This window comes from Neophocaena asiaeorientalis, unplaced genomic scaffold (assembly GCF_003031525.2).
Source record: "Neophocaena asiaeorientalis asiaeorientalis breed wild unplaced genomic scaffold, Neophocaena_asiaeorientalis_V1.1 scaffold251, whole genome shotgun sequence".
Lineage (NCBI taxonomy): Eukaryota > Metazoa > Chordata > Mammalia > Artiodactyla > Phocoenidae > Neophocaena > Neophocaena asiaeorientalis.
This window is the reverse complement of record NW_020173377.1, coordinates 6,776,834-6,795,985: the sequence shown is the minus strand read 5'-3', so window position 1 is coordinate 6,795,985 and position 19,152 is coordinate 6,776,834. Positions and strand designations below refer to the sequence as shown.

General features: G+C 36.6%; 1 protein-coding gene across 4 annotated transcripts in view; it reads left to right on the top strand.

Moving 5' to 3' along the window:
* CFAP20DC (CFAP20 domain containing) overlaps window positions 1–19,152 on the top strand; it is a 252,459-nt gene that overhangs the window by 85,978 nt on the left and 147,329 nt on the right. For all 4 annotated transcript variants that reach the window (XM_024746270.1, XM_024746269.1, XM_024746268.1 and 1 more), the window contains exon 5: window positions 2,334–2,448. In XM_024746270.1, the coding sequence (XP_024602038.1) occupies window positions 2,334–2,448 (115 nt within the window). The remainder of the gene's footprint in view (window positions 1–2,333; window positions 2,449–19,152) is intronic.

Sequence of the window (19,152 nt, the reverse complement as noted above, 5' to 3'; positions counted from 1 at the left end):
CTAGTTCAGTCTCTTTTTTGTTTCCTTCATTGCATTTAGGATAACGTGCATTTATTTTGTCTCTTTATACTTTATTCACCTGCCTTTTCCACTAGAATAAAAGCTCCTGGAGGGTAGAGACCTTGACCTTTTCACTGTTGTATTCCCCAGTATAGTCCCAGGATGTTGCTTGGCTCAGGGAGTATTGTTGAATATGTGAGTGAATGAAGGAAGGAATGAATGAATGTTCCTGTTGTTCCATGTGTTGATAAAATGGGACTATACTCAGATGTTCCTCTGTTTGGCGTTCTGTCCTTACCAATTCAAATGAAAATGACATAGTCTTATCCCTCCAAGCAAAGCAAAACTGTGTCTCACGTAAGTTTTTGGTTGTTGCAATCAAACATTTTGTTTGATGCAAGGGAATTTTTTATTCTCTTACTTTCCAGAATCGCTATATAGTCTTTCCTTTTATTTCCTAATCAGAACTTCTTATAGAAGCGACTTAATAGCATCCCTTATGACAAGGCCTTCCAGACATATTTGATCCTGAATCCTATTGGTAAAATGTTTGAGCACACTAACCACATGGGTACATTTATTTATTTCAAACATATATAAATATGTTGCTGTACTGTATATGTAATGAAACATACCCAAATACAACATTTTAAAAGGATGGTATGAAAGATGGTTCTAATATTTTCCTCCTCTCCCATGTGCTCATCCCACTTTGAAGACACTACCTTAGGGCAAATATTCTACATTTACTTATACGTGTAAGTGTAGAATTTCAGTAGTGTTAACACTTTTGCACTTTAAACCTTACATCTGACCGTGGATTGAAAGGCTTTATTGCTTTTTTTTTCCAACATCTTTATTGGAGTATAACTGCTTTACACTGTTGTGTTAGTTGCTGCTGTATAGCAAAGTGAATCAGCTATATGTATACATATATCCCCATATCCCCTCCCTCTTAAGCCTCCCTCCCACCCTCCCTATCCCACCCCTCTAGGTGGTCACAAAGCACCGAGCTGATCTCCCTGTGCTATGCAGCTGCTTCCCACTAGCTAGCTATTTTACATTTGGTAGTGTATATATATGTCAATGCTACTCTCCCACTTAGTCCTAGCTTACCCTTTCCCCTCCCCATATCCTCCAGTCCATTCTCTATGTCTGCGTCTTTATTCCTGTCCTGCTCCTAGGTTCATCAGAACCTTTTTTTTTTTTATGATATTGTTTATGCAGTTAGGGTAGAATTGTTAGGTCTGGGGCATATTTGAAATCATGTCACCTAATTTTTGCTGTACTTACTCTTAACATTGTTCAATGATAGTTTTTCTACAGAAGAAAAATGTATTAGTATTTTAGAGGAAAGAAATAATGAGATTAGAAAAGTGCAAATAGGAGGCAAGGAAGAGGTCTGGAGAAGGCTGTGTTGATTTACACTATAGTTAATTACACTGTAAATATTGGTAGCAGTATATTTGAATGAAATGTCTTTTTGAGGAATTACTAATTGTATAATATTAGCAATTAGTACACCTAGACAAAGTTGCTAAAAAATGGGGGAAATATCACTCTTCTCCAATAAAAAGACAGTTTTTAAGGAAGCATCAATTCTTCAATATAGCAGCATGAGACAGGTTTGGAGATTTTAAGCCTTTTGTGTTACCTCTGAGACCTAAAGGAAGCAGAACATAAAAATGAGCCTCTGTCAATTTGAATCAGACCTAATCTTTGTGATCATGGCTGTGGTCTAAATCTATTAAAGATGTTCAAATTCAGTGTCCTTGTTATCACTGCAGGTTGACCTGAGTAGTGAGCAGTAAACTTGTGTATTATAATTCTGGTTCGAAGATATGTGCTTGGAAAGTGAAACCGACAGTCAGCGGTTTGTGTCTGTCTATAAGCAGACTAAGAGTGTATATAAAATGACAGGTGCATTTTTAGAGAAAGAAACCCATAATGTTTTCCTATTTAGTAGGTGACAGAATGTCCCAAGATAACACAAGCTTAAGGAGCTGGAACAAGCATGGTTATTAAAGGCTAGCAGTTTCTCAGTTCAAACAAATTGAATTTTTTCATAGGCTGGAAGACTGGAAATATAGGGTAGAGTACTGAAATAAATTAGCATATTAAGTGAATTTATACACTCAGGCTTGTGAACACTTTCAACTTAAGGAAGAATTTTTATTACTTCTTCAAAGAAAAAGGCAATTTTTAAATTCTGTGTTTGATCTCCCTGTTGGAAAGGGCCTATATAATAAATTATATTATTTTGATGATTATCCAAAGAAGTGTGGTTATTATATTGATGGGAATCTTCACTTCTCTCCTCTCTCTTTTTTCAGAATTACTGATTTAAGGAACATAAAAAGAAGATTGTATTTATCAACAGTCCATAAGGAACTGTCCTCAACCCCTCTTCATGCAAAAATCCCACTCTTCATGATCAAACGCAAAATCGTAAGTGTTATGAATATTGCTTAAAATATTAAATTTATTTTAGCAAATATTAATTCTGGGCCTACTCTGTGTATGAGGCATTCTGTTAAGTTCCATGGTGCTATTAAAAATGAATAGAAATGTATACTCTTCTTTTACTTCCAGTGAAAGAGCTTAAGATCTACTAGATGGGAGAATATAATTGTGTGAATATCTAGGATATCACCAAAACTGTGATTGGAAGCACAGTAGAGAGAGTAAGTGCTATTGGTACAGTGAAAGGGAAAGAAATCCATCTGACTGCAGGACAAGGAAAGGCTTCATGAAGGAGATTGCACTTGGCATGGACTTTGAAGGACTGTAGAATTTCAACAGGTAGAAATGAAAAACCGAGCATTCCGAGCAGAAGGAACAGCATGAGTAGAAGCATAGAGGCTGGAAAGTGGCACATATTTGGAGAACAGAGAATGATTCATCATTGTTGCCAGATTTTTTAAAATAGCCTTAAGGAAACCTCAGTTCTATAATCCAAGAGCCTGATACAGTTTGGGAGATTTGTGTAACCTCTGAGACCTAAAGCAGCATAATATATAAGTAGGTAAGCCGTAGGTTACAGGCTAATAAGTTTGGGCCTGATACAACTGACTAGTCTTTCTCAAATGTTAGTCATTTCAATACTACTCTCATGACTACCATGTTTGTGTACTACCTGTTCCAGTATGTACATAATACTCTCCTTTAAACCAACTCAGCCTTTTTTGACTTAAATAAATTTATTTAAAAAAAAAAACTTTATATCACACTTATAAATGGAAAACCAGTATAACTTTCCAGAAATAAAAATTAACCATAACAGTAAAGATACTGAAAACAAAACAGTATTTTAAAGTCTAACTAAGTACTGTTTCCTGTTTAGGGCTCTGTCCTGAGGCCTGCTCTTTATTAACAAGAGTTTATCAAGAGCTAGATACATGTTCAAGCTTTTTCTTGGGCATAATTAGAATTGAAAGAAAACTGATGGACGGAAATTTTTATTCTGTGATCTGTAGTCATTTAATGCCATGCCCATGTACCATCTAAAACCATTTCACAAACGGTGCATATTCCACTCTTTGGGAGCCACTTTAGCAGAGAAAAGGAAGCCATTAAAGCTTTTGGTTTGGAGAGGAACATACAGTCAGTTCTATGCTTTGGGAAGATTAATCTGGTAGTGACATTTGGAATGGCTTAGAGGGTCTGGTAAATGGAGATCGAGAGAACATTTGCCGTACTCCAGATTAGGGTTAATGAGGACTAGGGCAGTAGCAGTAGAGGAATGGATGTAAGGTAACATCAGAAGCTTATGGTCCAATGAGCTAAGACATATTTAAACAGACCTTTTCCATATCATGTGGTACATGCTGTGAGAGCAGGACCCACTGTGAACTATGGAGCACCAGGGGAGTGATCAGAGAAGGGCTTCTGAAGAAGGGACGCATGAGCTAGGCCTTGAAAGATTATAAGAAGAGAGAAGGCACTAACCAGTTCAAGTGGGGGTGGTATTCCTAGAACAGAAAGAGTAGCATTAAGAGTAGCTGCATGAGGGCTTCCCTGGTGGCGCAGTGGTTGGGAGTCCGCCTGCCGATGCAGGGGACACGGGTTCGTGCCCCGGTCTGGGAGGATCCCACATGCTGCGGACCGGCTGGGCCCGTGGGCCATGGCCGCTGGGCCTGCGGGTCCGGAGACTGTGCTCCGCGGCGGGAGAGGCTGCGGCGGTGAGAGGCCCGCGTACCGAAAAAAAAAAAAAAAAAGAGTAGCTGCATGAGATGTGTAGGCATATAATAATCCAGTGTTGCTGAGGAGAGACCAGAATAGTAGGGAAGTAGTAAGGCTGGAGAAGAAAACAGGGCAACCTCCTGGTAGGCCTTATATTTATAGGCAGGGAGCCTGGACTTTTATCTCATAGGTGATAGGGAGCTTTTGAAGGGCTTGCAGCAGGGGGGCATGGTCAGATTTGCATTTTAGATAGAACATCGCTTTGGAGGATGGGTGGGAAAGATGAGACTGGAGGCCGGCAGGACCAGTTAGAAAGTTAGTGCAGTTGTCACAAGAAGGTAAGAGAGCAGCAGTACCTGGCTCCTCCTAGGCACTCAATAATTATGTAAGTGGATGGATGAGTAGATGAATGATATAGGTGTAAGAGAGATGAGTCCTAAAGTTGGGAAATAGAAATCAGAGTGAAGATGAGGAAACAGAGTTGAAAAATAACTAAAAATTTTAATTGAAGATTAATTAGGTGTCAAAAATGAAGAAGAAGGAAAGTCAAGGATGGCTCTCAGTTGACTTTCTACTTTGGATGACTGGTGACAGAATCAATACCTAGAAATCCAGGAGAAAGAGCACGGTTAGAAAGGGGAGATGGAAATGTTGATAAAAACAGTCTGAGACATTCATATTGAGAATTTGGGGGGTACATAATGTTAGAGTCCTAGAGAGAGGTATGAGCTGGATATTTGGGCTTCTTCAGCATACAGGTGGCACTTACAGTCATGAGAGTGATGAAATTGCCTGCCTGCAGAGAGAGTAAGGATGGCAACAGCAACAACAAAAGAGGCTAGAGGAGGAAATACAAGGGCCTACCCAAGAAAAAGGGTGGGCAAATGAAGAAGAATTCATGAAGGAGACAGGGCAACAATGAGAAAGTGATGTGAATCATAAAGCAGGGTACAGTGTGGTGGAAACCAAGGAAGTTTTGGTAAGAGAAAATGTCAAGATGTGAAAGTATTTGGGATGTGGCAATCAGGAGGCCATTAGTAACTTCACTGACAAGTTTTGGTGTATGAGGAAGGAGTCAGGACAGTGGGCCGTGTGAATGGAAGACGGAGACGTGAGAGCATCCTGACCATTGCTTTCAGTAGGCTGATCCACTGGGCTTCATGTTCAAGTAGATATAAATAGAGGGGAGGAATCAAAGATGACTTTGAGGTTTTGAGTCTGGAAAACCTGAAGATTGAGCCCAGTAACAGATAGGTGCTGGATTTTGGAATAAATTGATGGTTTCTGTTTGCAGTAGAATTATTTTAATTCATTGTGTACTAAACACTCATAAATGCACAAAGATTAAATGCAAATACTTCAGTTATTAAAGTTAAATCATTTAAGATGTTAAGGAAGTGCATTAGTCCTTACAAATGAAATTATATTCATCCTCTTACATTTAGGTATGATTTCCTTATTCATCTAAGATTGTTTAGAGTTCAGTGTTAGGTGGTTTCCAAGAGCTAAACCATATATGAGACTAATACACTATTCTGTGTGTGGTTAATCAATCAGGTTTGTCATTACCTTGCTTTTGTGAGTTCAGTCACCCTTTTCAGTTAACTAACTCTGAAGTTTCTGGATATCATATGAAAATCTGAACTGATCATTCTGTACATGGCTATAATCTTCACACACACACACACACAGTGTACCCTCCATCCAGTGGCATTTGTGGGAATACAGTATCTGAAAATAAAATATTGTCTGTTAAAAGTAAACCACACAAATATCTTGCTGATACAGGAAGTAAACTTCATTGAACAATCTTTCATATTTAATAAATGAGTCTTTAAGAGGAATATGTGTTAGCAGTGCCAGGTGTCTAATGACATAAGAAATGTACTATTTAAACTAAAAAGAAAATAGCTGTAATAGGCCCTGTGGGACAATGTGTCTTTGCTCATCTATCTACCTCATCTTCTCATCCCCATTGAGACAGCTCAATAGAAAATATAAAAGAAAGGAGATGCAGGCATGAAAATTACATGTAGCTGTTTCAAAAAAAAATCCTAATGTGAAAAAGTCAAACTGGTGTCTATATCTTACGTGACTTCAGCTCATGCTAAATTTTGAAAAGCAAAATATCTAGAACTTGTCTTGAATCTAGAAAAATTGCTCACGTAATTCAAGGCAGTCCTAAGCAAAGACAAGGTATTTGTTTCTATAGTGTTCCCCATCCCAATGAAATCATCAAATCATAACTACTTATAGTAAGTCCTAATTATTCTATATTTTGTGAAATAGAAACATGTAAATAATACATAGGAGTTAAGAACATGGCATCTGAGTTCTGACATTTATAGTTATGTGACCCTGTGCAAGTAAGTTCCTGTGTTCATTTTCCTCATTTATGAAATGCAGATAATATGAGGCATGCATACTACTAAGGTTCTTGTGGGAATTTACATGAGTTAATAAACATAAGGCTTTTAGAACAGTGCCTGGCATGGACCAAGCTTTAAATAAGGATTATATCTCCTATTTGCTCTTTAGGTGCTACTTCTTCCAGGACACCCTCCATGATTTCTCCTCTGCTGATTGATTAGACATTTTGGGTACAGCACATCATTACCATTCACAAATTCATAATTCTTATAACACTTCTTCACCCTGCACTTTAATCGTCTGTTTACTTACCTGTCTCCCCTTTTAGGCTGTAAGCATGACTCATTTGGTTTTTATCCCTAGTGCCTATGTACATGGCAAGTAGTAAGTACGCAATAAATGTTTGTTGAACAAATTGACAAGTCTTAATGTGCCTTCTGACTTGGGAGATAAAAGAATGAGTTTATCATGGACACATTGTATAAGCTTTCTAAATGTGCCTGCCTATTCCATAAATGTCCAGGAGTACTCAAGCAAATATTAAGAAACTCAGTTCTAATACTTGCTCTCATTTCCCCTCATTTTCCTCCCAATCCAGGAGATGCTACAGCACCAGAGGGAGGGTCTTCCCTTTCCATTGCTAACATAGTCAATTCCAAATGAGCCCTTATTGAATTAAAGCTGAATCTTGTTTAAGGGAAATTTCTAGAGAGAGCAGCAAAGTGACAGAGAGCCCTCCACCCATTTAAAATGCCATGCCTGGGGTCCTCCCTGGTGTTGGTGTGATGTTGGCCTCAGTTTTCTGCTTTTTGCCAAAGTACTCTTCACTTCATTCTACTTTTTAAGAGCCATAGATATTTTGGTGATAAACCTCAAAATACAGTATTTTAAAAGCACTTCAGCTAACATTTTTAAATCAGGAGATTTCACATAAAATTTCTAACCTCTTTTTTAAAAAAATCAGAAGTTAACATTGAGCCTGCTTTCTTGCACAGCAAGCAGTCAGCTAGAGCAGAGTGGCAACTGCACACTTTTAATGGAGCTTTAAGCTCTCCTGTGAAGTTCAGTCCTCTCCACTCATAAGGTTGTGGGTGTAGTGAGACCCTTCCTGCTTCACTCATTTAAGTGACCTGACACGGCCCTCTAGGCATATAGTTTGCAACCCCTGATTTAGAGGATAATTGCCAAATGGTCCACTTTGCCTTGGTTCTTTAGCTAAAGCCTTCACATAACCAGAGGCAGCAAATAAAGTTAATATTTTTATAGCCACACCAACATGAATATTTATTTAGAGGCCACTTACTGTTCCAGTTACGATAGAATGTTCAACCTTTCAAATAAAAAATTTTATTTTTCATGTTATTCTTAATTATGATGGATTCATTTTAACATTTAAATTATAAAAATTTATACGTTTAATTTAGGTTTTCAATGACAAGAACAGTTTTAAAAATTAATAACCATCATATTAAACAGTGGGGGTAGCCACTTAGTCAAGACTCACTGAAATCAATCTTACTTCTTCTTTAATATAATTTCAGTCAGTTGGTGATGGTATCAGATGAACATCAATGTCTTGCCACCAAAGTATGTATTAATGTACAGTGAATTTAATTCCATTTGAATAGGAAGTTCAGGTATGAGATATTGCTGAGAATGAATCTTTCATTGGAGGTATAACAAAGTAGTATGATAAATTACAATGCCAAATTCTTTTAGTAACCTTTACCACTTAAATACCCAGTGTTTGTCATTTAGATAGATAGAATTACTCTTTAGGAGTTGTACTTTCTTGAACCACAACTCTGACGGAATATGTTATAGATTTTATTAGAAACTGAAAGAGTGGCATACTGTTTTTAAAGTTTCCTCTCAAAGATCATTTTTCCCATAGAGCCAGTGATTTGGAAATTTTTGGTTCTTAACGGTATTTAATTTCTTAAGTGCCATTGAATGAACAGAGAATGGAGGAGGCAGATTTTTTTAGATGTATATTTAAGACATAATTAGAGAATGTCTCTCAATGAAGTCATTCTAACCTAGAATCCACTGTAGTGTCTGTGGTACATATTTGAGGGTTTGTAAATGTTTTCACGTGCATATCATTTAATAATACTTGTTTTTCACTCTCTCTACTCACCTGTCTAATGTGGGTGTTGAAGAGATTTGGGGAAAGGAGCAGTTTCTTGCTTTTCTCTGCTGACCCTGAATGGTTATGTGAAATAGGGACAACTACATAAAAATATTTGTTCTGGAAAATGAATGATTGCCCAGCTTTAGGTCAGCCTATTTTCAAACCACTTGAACAGGCTGAGTAGTGTTAGAGGTAAAATGTGGCCTTGAGAGCTAGATTGTAGGGGTTTGAAACCTAGCTGTCACTTCCTGTCTGTGGGCCCTTGGGCAAGTCAGTTATTTCTGTGTGCTTCAGTTTCCTCATTGGTTAGGTCCTGACAATTATAGAACCTACTTCATAGAGGAGTTGTTACTATTAAATGAGTTATTACTTAGAATAGTGCCAAGTTCATAGTAAGTGCTTAGTTAGTGTTAGTTGATATTGTTATCATTTTACTATTTTCTCTTGACCTGAATCTATGTTTATTAATTTGTGAATATGTTATCATAATAAACGTCTGAACTTGCAGTTTATTTCAATTAACAAATACCTTTTGAGCCCCTGCTGTAGGCCAAGGTCTGTGCCAAAAGATGTGAATCCGAAGGTGAATGGTGCACAGTCTTCTCATCCATGAGATTATAATAGGCAGAGGAGGCAAACATATAAACAAGTTAATGATGATGGGCAGTGGTTAACACCAAACTAGTCTTAGGAAACAAATGCTGCTAAAGGAAAATATCAGACTTTTCTAGCCAAGTTGGAGCGTGTTATAAGTGGAGATATTTGTGCTAAATTGTGAATACACACAAATAAAAGCATGGAAGTTCATGTCACGTTTGATCCCTTAACTGGGTTGTATAATGGGAATGTACAGAATCACAGTGCTGGAAAAGAAGACTGGATGAAACCATGAAGGGCCTTGAAAGCCATGATAAGAAATTTAAATTTTTAGTCCATTAGAGTTTTCTTTTTAAATTTTAACTTGGAGAAGTTTCACAATATTATCTGTATTCTAGAAAATGAGTACAATGTCAGAATAAAAAGAGCTAGAGGCAGAGAGACCAATTAAAAGGCTGTGTGAAGTCCCGGTGAGTCATACTAGCCTGAATTAGTGTAGTAGCAAAGAAGTAGAAGAGGAGAACAGATATAAAAGATACTTCAGGATTTAAATCAGTGAAAAAAAAGGGAGAAAATGGCACTGAATTAATCTAGGGCTGGAAATTGGCAAAGTACATGTGCTACCAACAAGGGAAATATCCTGTAGGAGCTTAAATGACGGCTTAGGTTGCTGTTTCTGCCCGTGACAGAATATCTGGTATCAAACTGTCCTTCCTACTGTAAACAAATATAAAGTTGGAAAAAATATTTGAAATAAGACTTTTCAACCATTTGGATAGCAGGCAACATACTTTTAAAAAGGAGAAACAAATGAGATGAGTCCTATATTCCCAAGCTTTCTGAAGGCCTATTCTGGACTGCAGTGCAGAGATGGGAGCCCAGACAGAGCATGGCATCTTGCTGAATAAAGAGATCAGAGTTAAGGATGACTGAGTCTGAGGTAGCCAGAATTTGTAGGTTAGTGTATCTGAGAGGAGCTTCAGAAATATGCATCAGGGTCTTCTTGAACCGCTGTGCATGCTTACAGTAGGACCCCATGAAGTAATCACAGACGAGCCCCTGGGGAAAGAACACCTACTAAGCAGCTGTGACACACAGGGCTAGGAGATATTCAAGTACTGGCCAGAGTGAATAGGTATCACTGAACACATACAGGAGAAACTCCAGAAAGACAATTTTACTTAGAAATGGAGCTTATCTAGTCCTGGAGAAAAGGTTACCTTAGACCTGACCTAACAAATATAAAAACTCACATCAAAAGATCAAGATGATCTGCAAATAAACTTCCACCTGGAACATCTTTAGGACACTTCTAAGAAAAACAACAAAATCCAAAAGCCCAAAAACATAGTAGCCATAATATCCAGAATACAATTTTTAAAAAACGGATACTAGATAGGCAAACTGGGTAAACATGGTCCATAACCAGGAGAAAAATCACAGAATAAAAATTCAAGGGCCTTAAAATAACTATTATAAATATATTAGAGGATTTAAAGGAAACTTCGAACATAATGAGGGAGCAAATTAAGAAACCCCAATGGAAAAAGGAAACTATGAAAAGAAATTTGGAAAAATACAATGTTGAAATGAAAGTTTCACTGGATAGACTTAACACTAAGTTAAACACTTGGGAATATCAGTAAAATTGAAGTCAAGAATATAGAAACTCTTCAAACTGAAGCACAGAGAGAGGGGAAAAGCCTGGAAAAAAAATGAATATAGTCTGAATGGCCTGTGAAACAGTATCTGTCAGTCTAATATATGTGTAATTGGAGTACTATAAGGAGAGCAAAAAGAGATTGAGCAGAAGAAACTTTATAGAAATCATGGTTGAAATTTTTCAGATTTTGAAAAATATACCCATAGATCCAGTAAGCTCAACAAACTATGAGCTGAGAAACACACAAAAACCACACCAAGATCACACCATGGTATATCATAACTAAAAACAAAAAAAAACCCCACAAAGATCACACCACAGTATGTCATAATTAAATTGCTAAAAATCAATGATAAAATCTAAACAAGCAGTAAGAAGAGAAAAAATCAATTATACACAAGAGAACAATGATAAAACATATCACCAGCTTTCCATCAGAAGCAATGAAAGTAGGAAGGCAATGAAATAGTGCTAGGGAAAAAAAATGTTTAAACCTGTCAACTTAGAATTCTTTATCTAGTGAAAATATTCTTCAAAAATTGGAGCAAAATAACATTTTCAGACTAAAAAGTTGAGAGAATTCGTTACCAGCAAACCTGCACTACAGAAATATTAAAGGAAGTTATTCAGGCTGAAAAAAATGTGCCAGATAGAAATTTGGATCTAAGCGAGAGAATGAAGAGGACAAGTAATGGTAAATTAATAGGTAAATCTAAAAGGTCTTTATTCATACCATAAATTCTTTCAAAGTATTTGATAGTTGAAAGCAAAAATAACAATGTAGAAGTAAAATATGTGACAATAATAACACAGAGATGGTAGTATACTTTTACGAGGTTCTAATCCAGAAGATATTCTAATATTTATTCAGGGTTAAATTGTTAGAAGTTAAAGATTCATATTGCAAACTTTGGCAACCATAGAAAAAAGTAAAAGAACAACTAATCAACAAATATAGCTAATCAACAAATTGAGGAAATTAATGGGGCACTAAAAATATATTCAATCCAAAATAGAGGAGAGCTAAACAAAGAGCAGATGGGACAGATTGAAAACAAATAAATTGGTAGCCTTAAACTCAAACACATCAGAATAATTACATTAAATGGAAATGGACTAAAGACTCCAACAGAAATCGTTATGTTGAATAAAAAGTGAGACAATTATATTCTGTTTATAAGCAGTGCACATTAAATTTAAGGACACAGGTAGGTTAAAAAAATTTTAATACAAAAAGTTTTACCTTGCAAACACAAATTATAAGAAAGCTAGAATGGCTCTCTATTAATATCAGTCAAAGTAGACTGCAGGACAAGGAATATTATGTAACAAGGCATATTTCATAATGATAAGGGGATCAGACATGTAGAAGATATAACATCCTACATGTGTACATAGCTAGTAACGGTGCTTGAAAATGCATGAAGCAAAAAGTAACAGAACTGAAGGGAGAAAGATAAAAACACAATTATAGATGACGATTTCAACACTCCCCTCTCAGAAATTGACAGAAAATCAGTAAACTTGAAAAATGCTATCAGTCAACCTGACTTATTTGACATTTCTAGGATGTTTAATCTAACAATTGCAGAATAACACTATATTCAAGTATGCATTGAATGTTCACCAAGATATATGGTATTTCAGGCTGTGTTAATCTCAGCAAAGTTAAAAAGACTGAAATCATACAAAGTACATTCTGTGGCTAAATGGAATTAGATGGAAATTAGTAACAAAAATATAACTGAAAAATCCTCAAGTACTTGAAAATAACGCAACATACTTCTAAATAACCTATAAGTAAAAGAAAACTAACAGGGAATATTAGCAAATATTTTAACTGATATTTTTACTAATTTTAAATGGTAATGAAAATAAAGCATACTAAAATTTGTGAGATGCATTACAGGCATCTAAAGTATGCAGAAAGAAATAATCAAGAGAATAGGTCAATGAAATGGGAAATGGGCAACGGAGAAAAACCACTGAAACCAAATTTGGATTTTTGAAAATATTTAGTGAGTGATAAACCTAGACTAATCAAGAAAAAAAGAACACACACACATTGTCAATATCAAGAATGAATGTAAGGAAAAAGGAAAATAAGGGAATGTTATGAACAATTGTATACTAATAAATTTGACAACTTAGATTAAGTGGGAAAATTCTTTTAAAGACACATTACTAAAACTGCTACTAAAAGAAATAGAAAATCTGAGTAGCCTTATATCTATTTTTAGAAACTGAATGTGTAATTTAAAACATTCCCACAAAACAATACAGGTTTGGATGGCTTTATGGGTAAATCTAACCAAACATTTAAGGAAAGAATAATACTGTCTCTCAGATAATAAAGGAGAAGGAACATTTTTCATTTCACTTAATAAAATGCGGCCAGCATAATTCTGATACCAAAACCAGGAAATATATTAAATCCCAAAAGAGAACTATAAATCAGTATCACTCAAGAACATAGACTCATGGATCCTTAACATCATGACCAAGTGGTATTTATTCCAAGAATTCAAGGTTAGTCTTACACTTGAAAATTAGTCAGTGTAATTTTTCACATTAACAGAATAAAGGGGAAAAGTCATAAAGTCATCTCAATGTATGTAGAAAAATCATGTGATGAAAATTCATTAGCCATTAAACTGAAAACTCACATCAAACTAGTAATAGAAGGAAACTTGTTGAGCCTGATAAAAGGCCTCTATAAAAAACCTACAACTAAATCATACTTAATGGCGAAATACTATCAATACTTACCTCCTAAGTCGGGGAACAAAGAAAAGATATCCACACTGACTGCTTCGATTCAGCATTGCATTAGAGGTCCCAGCAAGTGCAATAAGATAATAAAGAGAAATTTTAAAACATACAGATTGAAAAAGAAGAAATAAAAGTTTCTTTCTTTGCAGACAACATAATCATCTTGTAGAAAATTCTAGAGAGGACTGCTCATGTCCTGCCTGTTGTCTGCTGCACACAGTGAGGTGTTGCTCCGGGACCTTACTTCAGACATGCAGAGACTCTCCCTGGAGTGTCTCAAATGCATGCAGTGTGCATGAACACTGGATTGGGATCAGTGAGCTGAAAGATACAGAGCAGCACGCTAGGCTGGATGAATCCCTCTGGATTGTGGACGGAAAAGACCGTGAGCACTGTTAGTTTTAGAAGGGTCTTCATGCTCTGGCCGGGTGTCAGGCTTGAGCCTCTGAGGTGGGAGAGCCGAGTCCAGGACATTGGACCACCAGAGACCTCCCGGCCCCACATAATGTAAATCGGCCAGAGCTCTTCCAGAGATCTCCATCTCAACACTAAGACCCTGCTCCACCCAACGGCCAGCAAGCTCCAGTGCTGGATGCCCCTTACCAAACAACTAGCAAGAGAGGAACAAAACCCCACCCATTAGCAAAGAGGCTGCCTAAAATCATAATACGTTCACAGACACCGCAAAACACACCACCAGACACAGCCCTGCCCACCAGAGAGACAAGATACAGCCCCACCCATAGGAGCACAGGCACCAGTCCCCTCCACCAGGAAGCCTAAACAAGCCACTGAACCAACCTCACCCACTGGGGGCAGACACCAAGAACAATGGGAACTACAAACCTGCAGCCTGTGAAAAGGAGACCCCAAATGCAGTAAGTTAAACAAAATCAGAAGACAGAGAAATAAGCAGCAGATGAAGGAGCAGGGTAAAAACCCACCAGACCAAACAAATGAAGAGGACACAGGCAGTCTACCTGAAAAAGAATTCAGAGTAGTGATAGTAAACATGATCCAAAATCTTGGAAATAGAATGGAGAAAATGCAAGAAACATTTAACAAGGACCTAGAAGGACTAAAGAGCAAACAAACAATGATGAACAACACAATAAATGAAATTAAAAATTCTCTAGAAGGAATCAATGGCAGAATAACTGAGGCAGAACAAAGGATAAGTGACCTGGAAGATAAAATAGTGGAAATAACTGCCGCAGAACACAATAAAGAAAAAAGAATGAAAAGAATTGAGGACAGTCTTAGAGAACTCTGGGACAACATTAAATGCACGAATATTCAAATTGTAGGGGTCCCAGAAGAAGAAGAGAAAAGGAAAGGGAATGAGAAAATATTTGAAGAGATTATAGTTGAAAACTTCCCTAACATGGGAAAGGAAATAATCAAGTCCAGGAGGTGCAGAGAGTCCCACACAGGATAAATCCAAGGAGAAACACACCAAGACACGTATTAATCGAACTATCAAAAATTAAATACAAAGAAAAAATATTAAAAGCAGCAAGAGAAAAGCAGCAAATAACATACAAGGGAATCCCTATAAGGTTAACAGCTGATCGTTCAGCAGAAACTGTGGAAGCCAGAAGGGAGTGGCAGAACATATTTAAAGTGATGAAAGGGAAAAACCTACCACCAACATTACTCTGCCCAGCAAGGATCTCATTCAGATTCGACGGAGAAATTAAAACCTTTACAGATGAGCAAAAGTTAAGAGAATTCAGCACCAGCAAAACAGCTTTACAACAAATGCTAAAGGAACTTCTCTAGGCAGGAAACACAAGAGAAGGAAAAGACCTAAAATAACAAACCCAAAACAATTAAGAAAACGGTAAGAGGAACATACATATCGATAATTACCTTAAATGTAAATGGACTAAATGCTCCAACCAAAAGACACAGACTGGCTGCATGGATACAAAAACAAGGCCCATATATATGCTGTCTACAAGGGGCCCACTTCAGACCTAGGGTCACAATCATATAGATTGAAAGTGAGGGAATGGAAGAAGATATTCCATTCAAATGAAAATCAAAAGAAAGCGGGAGTAGCATTTCTCATATCAGGCAAAATAGACTTTAAAATAAAGACTATTATAGGAGACAAAGAAGGACACTACATAATGATCAAGGGATCAATCCAAGAAGAAGATACAACAATTGTAAATATTTATGCACCCAACATAGGGGCACCTCAATACATAACGCAAATGCTAACAGCCATAAAAGGGGAAATCGACAGTAACACAATCATAGTAGGGGACTTTAACACCCCACTTTCACCCAGATCATCCAAAATGAAAATAAATAAGAAAACACAAGCTTTAAATGAAACATTAAACAAGATGGACTTTATTGATATTTATAGGACATTCCATCCAAAAACAACAGAATACACTTTCTTCTCAACTGTCCATGGAACGTTCTCCAGGTTAGATCATATCTTGGTTCACAAATCAAGCCTTGGTAAATTTAAGAAAATTGAAGTTGTATCAAGTATCTTTTCTGACCACAATGCTCTGAGACTAGATATCAATTACAGGGAAAAAACTGAAAACTACAAACACATGGAGGCTAAACAATATGTTACTAAATAACCAAGAGATGACTGAAGAAATCAAAGAGGAAGTCAAAAAATGCCTAGGAACAAATGATAATGAAAACACAATAACCCAAAACCTATGGGATGCAACAAAAGCGGTTCTAACAGGGAAGTTTATAGCAATACAGTCCTACCTCAAGAAATAACAGAAACGTCAGATAAACAGCCTAACCTTACACCTAAAGCAATGAGAGAAAGAACAAAAAAAAACCCCCAAAGTTAGCAGAAGGAAAGAAATCATAAAGATCAGATTAGAAATAAATGAAAAAGAAATGAAGGAAACAGTAGCAAAGATCAATAAACGTAAAAGCTGGTTCTTTGAGAAGATAAACAAAATTGATAAACCATGAACCAAACTCATCAAGAAAAAAAGGGAGAAGACTCAAATCAACAGAATCAGAAATGAAAAAGAAGAAATAACTAACACTGAAGAAATACAAAGCATCATGAGAGATTACTACAAGCAATGATATGCCAATAAAATGGACAACCTGGAAGAAATGGACAAGTTCTTAGAAAACCACAACCTTCCGAGACTGAGCCAGGAAGAAGTAGAAAATATAAACAGACCAGTCACAACACTGGTATTGAAACTGTGATTTAAAATCTTCCAACAAACAAAAGCCCAGGACCAGATGGATTCACAGGTGAATTCTATCAAAATTTAGAAAAGAGCTAACATCTTTCCTTCTCAATCTCTTCCAAAATAGAGTAGAGGGAAGAACACCCCCAAACTCATTCTACCAGGCTACCATCACCCTGATACCAAAACCACACAAAGATGTCCCCCCCAAAAAAAGAAAACTACAGGCCAATATGGTACTGGCACAAAAACAGAAATATAGATCAATGGAACAGGATTGAAAGCCCAGAGGTAAACCCATGCTCATATGGTCACCTTATCTTTGATAAGGGAGGCAAGAATATACAATGGAACAAAGACAGCCTCTTCAATAAGTGGTGCTGGGAAAACTGGACAGCTACATGTAAAAGAATGAAATTAGAGCACTTCCTAACACCATACACAAAAATAAACTCAAAATAGATTAAAGACCTAAATGTAAGGCCAGACACTATAAAACTCTTAGAACACTCCATGACATAAATCACAGCAAGATCCTTTTTGACCCCCCTCCTAGAGCAATGGAAATAAAAATAAACAAATGGGCCCTAATGAAACTTAAAAGCTTTTGTACAGAAAAGGAAACCATAAACACGATGAAAAGACAGCCCTCAGAATGGGAGAAAATACTTGCCAACGTTGCAACTGACAAAGGATTAATCTCCAAATTATACAAGCAGCTCATGCAGCTCAATATCCAAAAAACACACAACCCAATCCAAAAGTGGGCTGAACACCTAAATTGACAATTCTCCAAAGAAGACATACCGGTTGCCAACAAACACTTGAAAAGATGCTCAACATCACTAATCATTAGAGAAATGCAAATCAAAAGCACAATGAGGTATCACCTCACACCTGTCAGAATGGCCATCATCAAAAAATCTACAAACAATAAATGCTGGAGAGGGTGTGGAGAAAAGGGAACCCTCTCGAACTGTTGGTGGGAATGTAAATTGATACAGCCACTATGGAGAACAGTATGGAGGTTCCTTAAAAAACTAAAAATAGAACTACCATCTGACCCAGCAATCCCACTACTGGGCATATACCCTGAGAAAACCATAATTCAAAAAGAGTCATCTACCACAATATCATTGCGGCACTATTTACAATAGCCAGGATATGGAAGCAACCTAGGTATCCATCAATAGATGAATGGATAAAGAAGATGTGGCACATATATACAATGGAATATTAGCCATTACAAGAAACGAAATTGAGTTATTTGTAGTGAGGTGGATGGGCCTAGAGTCTCATACAGAGTGAAGTAAGTCAGAAAGAGAAAAACAAATACCGTATCCTAACACCTATATATGGAATCTAAAAAAAAAAAAAAAATGGTTCTGATGAACCTAGGGGTAGGACAAGAATAAAGACGCAGACATAGAAAATGCACGGGGAGGGGAAGGGTAAGCTGAGGACACGGGAAGGGGAAGGGTAAGCTGGGACAAAGTGAGAGAGTAGCATTGACATATATATACTACCAAATGTAAAATAGATAGCTAGTGGGAATTAGCTGCATAGAACAGGGATGTCAGCTCCATGCTTTGTGACCACTTAGAGGGGTGGGAAAGGGAGGGTGTGAGGGAGGCACAAGAGGGAGGGGATATGGAGCTATATGTATGCATATAGCTGATTCACTTTGTTTTACAGCAGAAATTAACAACATTAACATTGTAAAGCAATTATACTCCAATAATACTCCAAAAAATACTCCAATTTATACTCCAATAAAGATGTTTTAATAAAAAAGAAAATTCTAGGGAACCGACAAAAACTAAAGAAAACCTAGTAACGTAATTGAGTTTATCAAGGTCACAGAATACAATGGCAGTATACCAAAATCATTTGTTTCTATATATTTCTATACAAAGTTGTAGCAGTAAACAATTGAAAATTCTAAATCTTAAAAATATTTACAATACCATGAAAAATATTAAATATTCAGGAATAAATTTAACAAAATATATGTTAGACCTTTACAGTGAAAGCTATAAAACATTGCTGAGAGAAATTGAAGACCTAAATAAATGGGGGAATGTTGTTTATGAATCAGAAGACTGTATTTGTTAAGTTGCCAATACTCTCTCAGTAAATCTGTTGGTTCAATCTAATCTCGGTTAGAATCCCAACAGGCTTCTTTTTTTTTTTTTTTTTTTTTTTTTTTTATCAAAAAAAAAAAATATTATTTATTT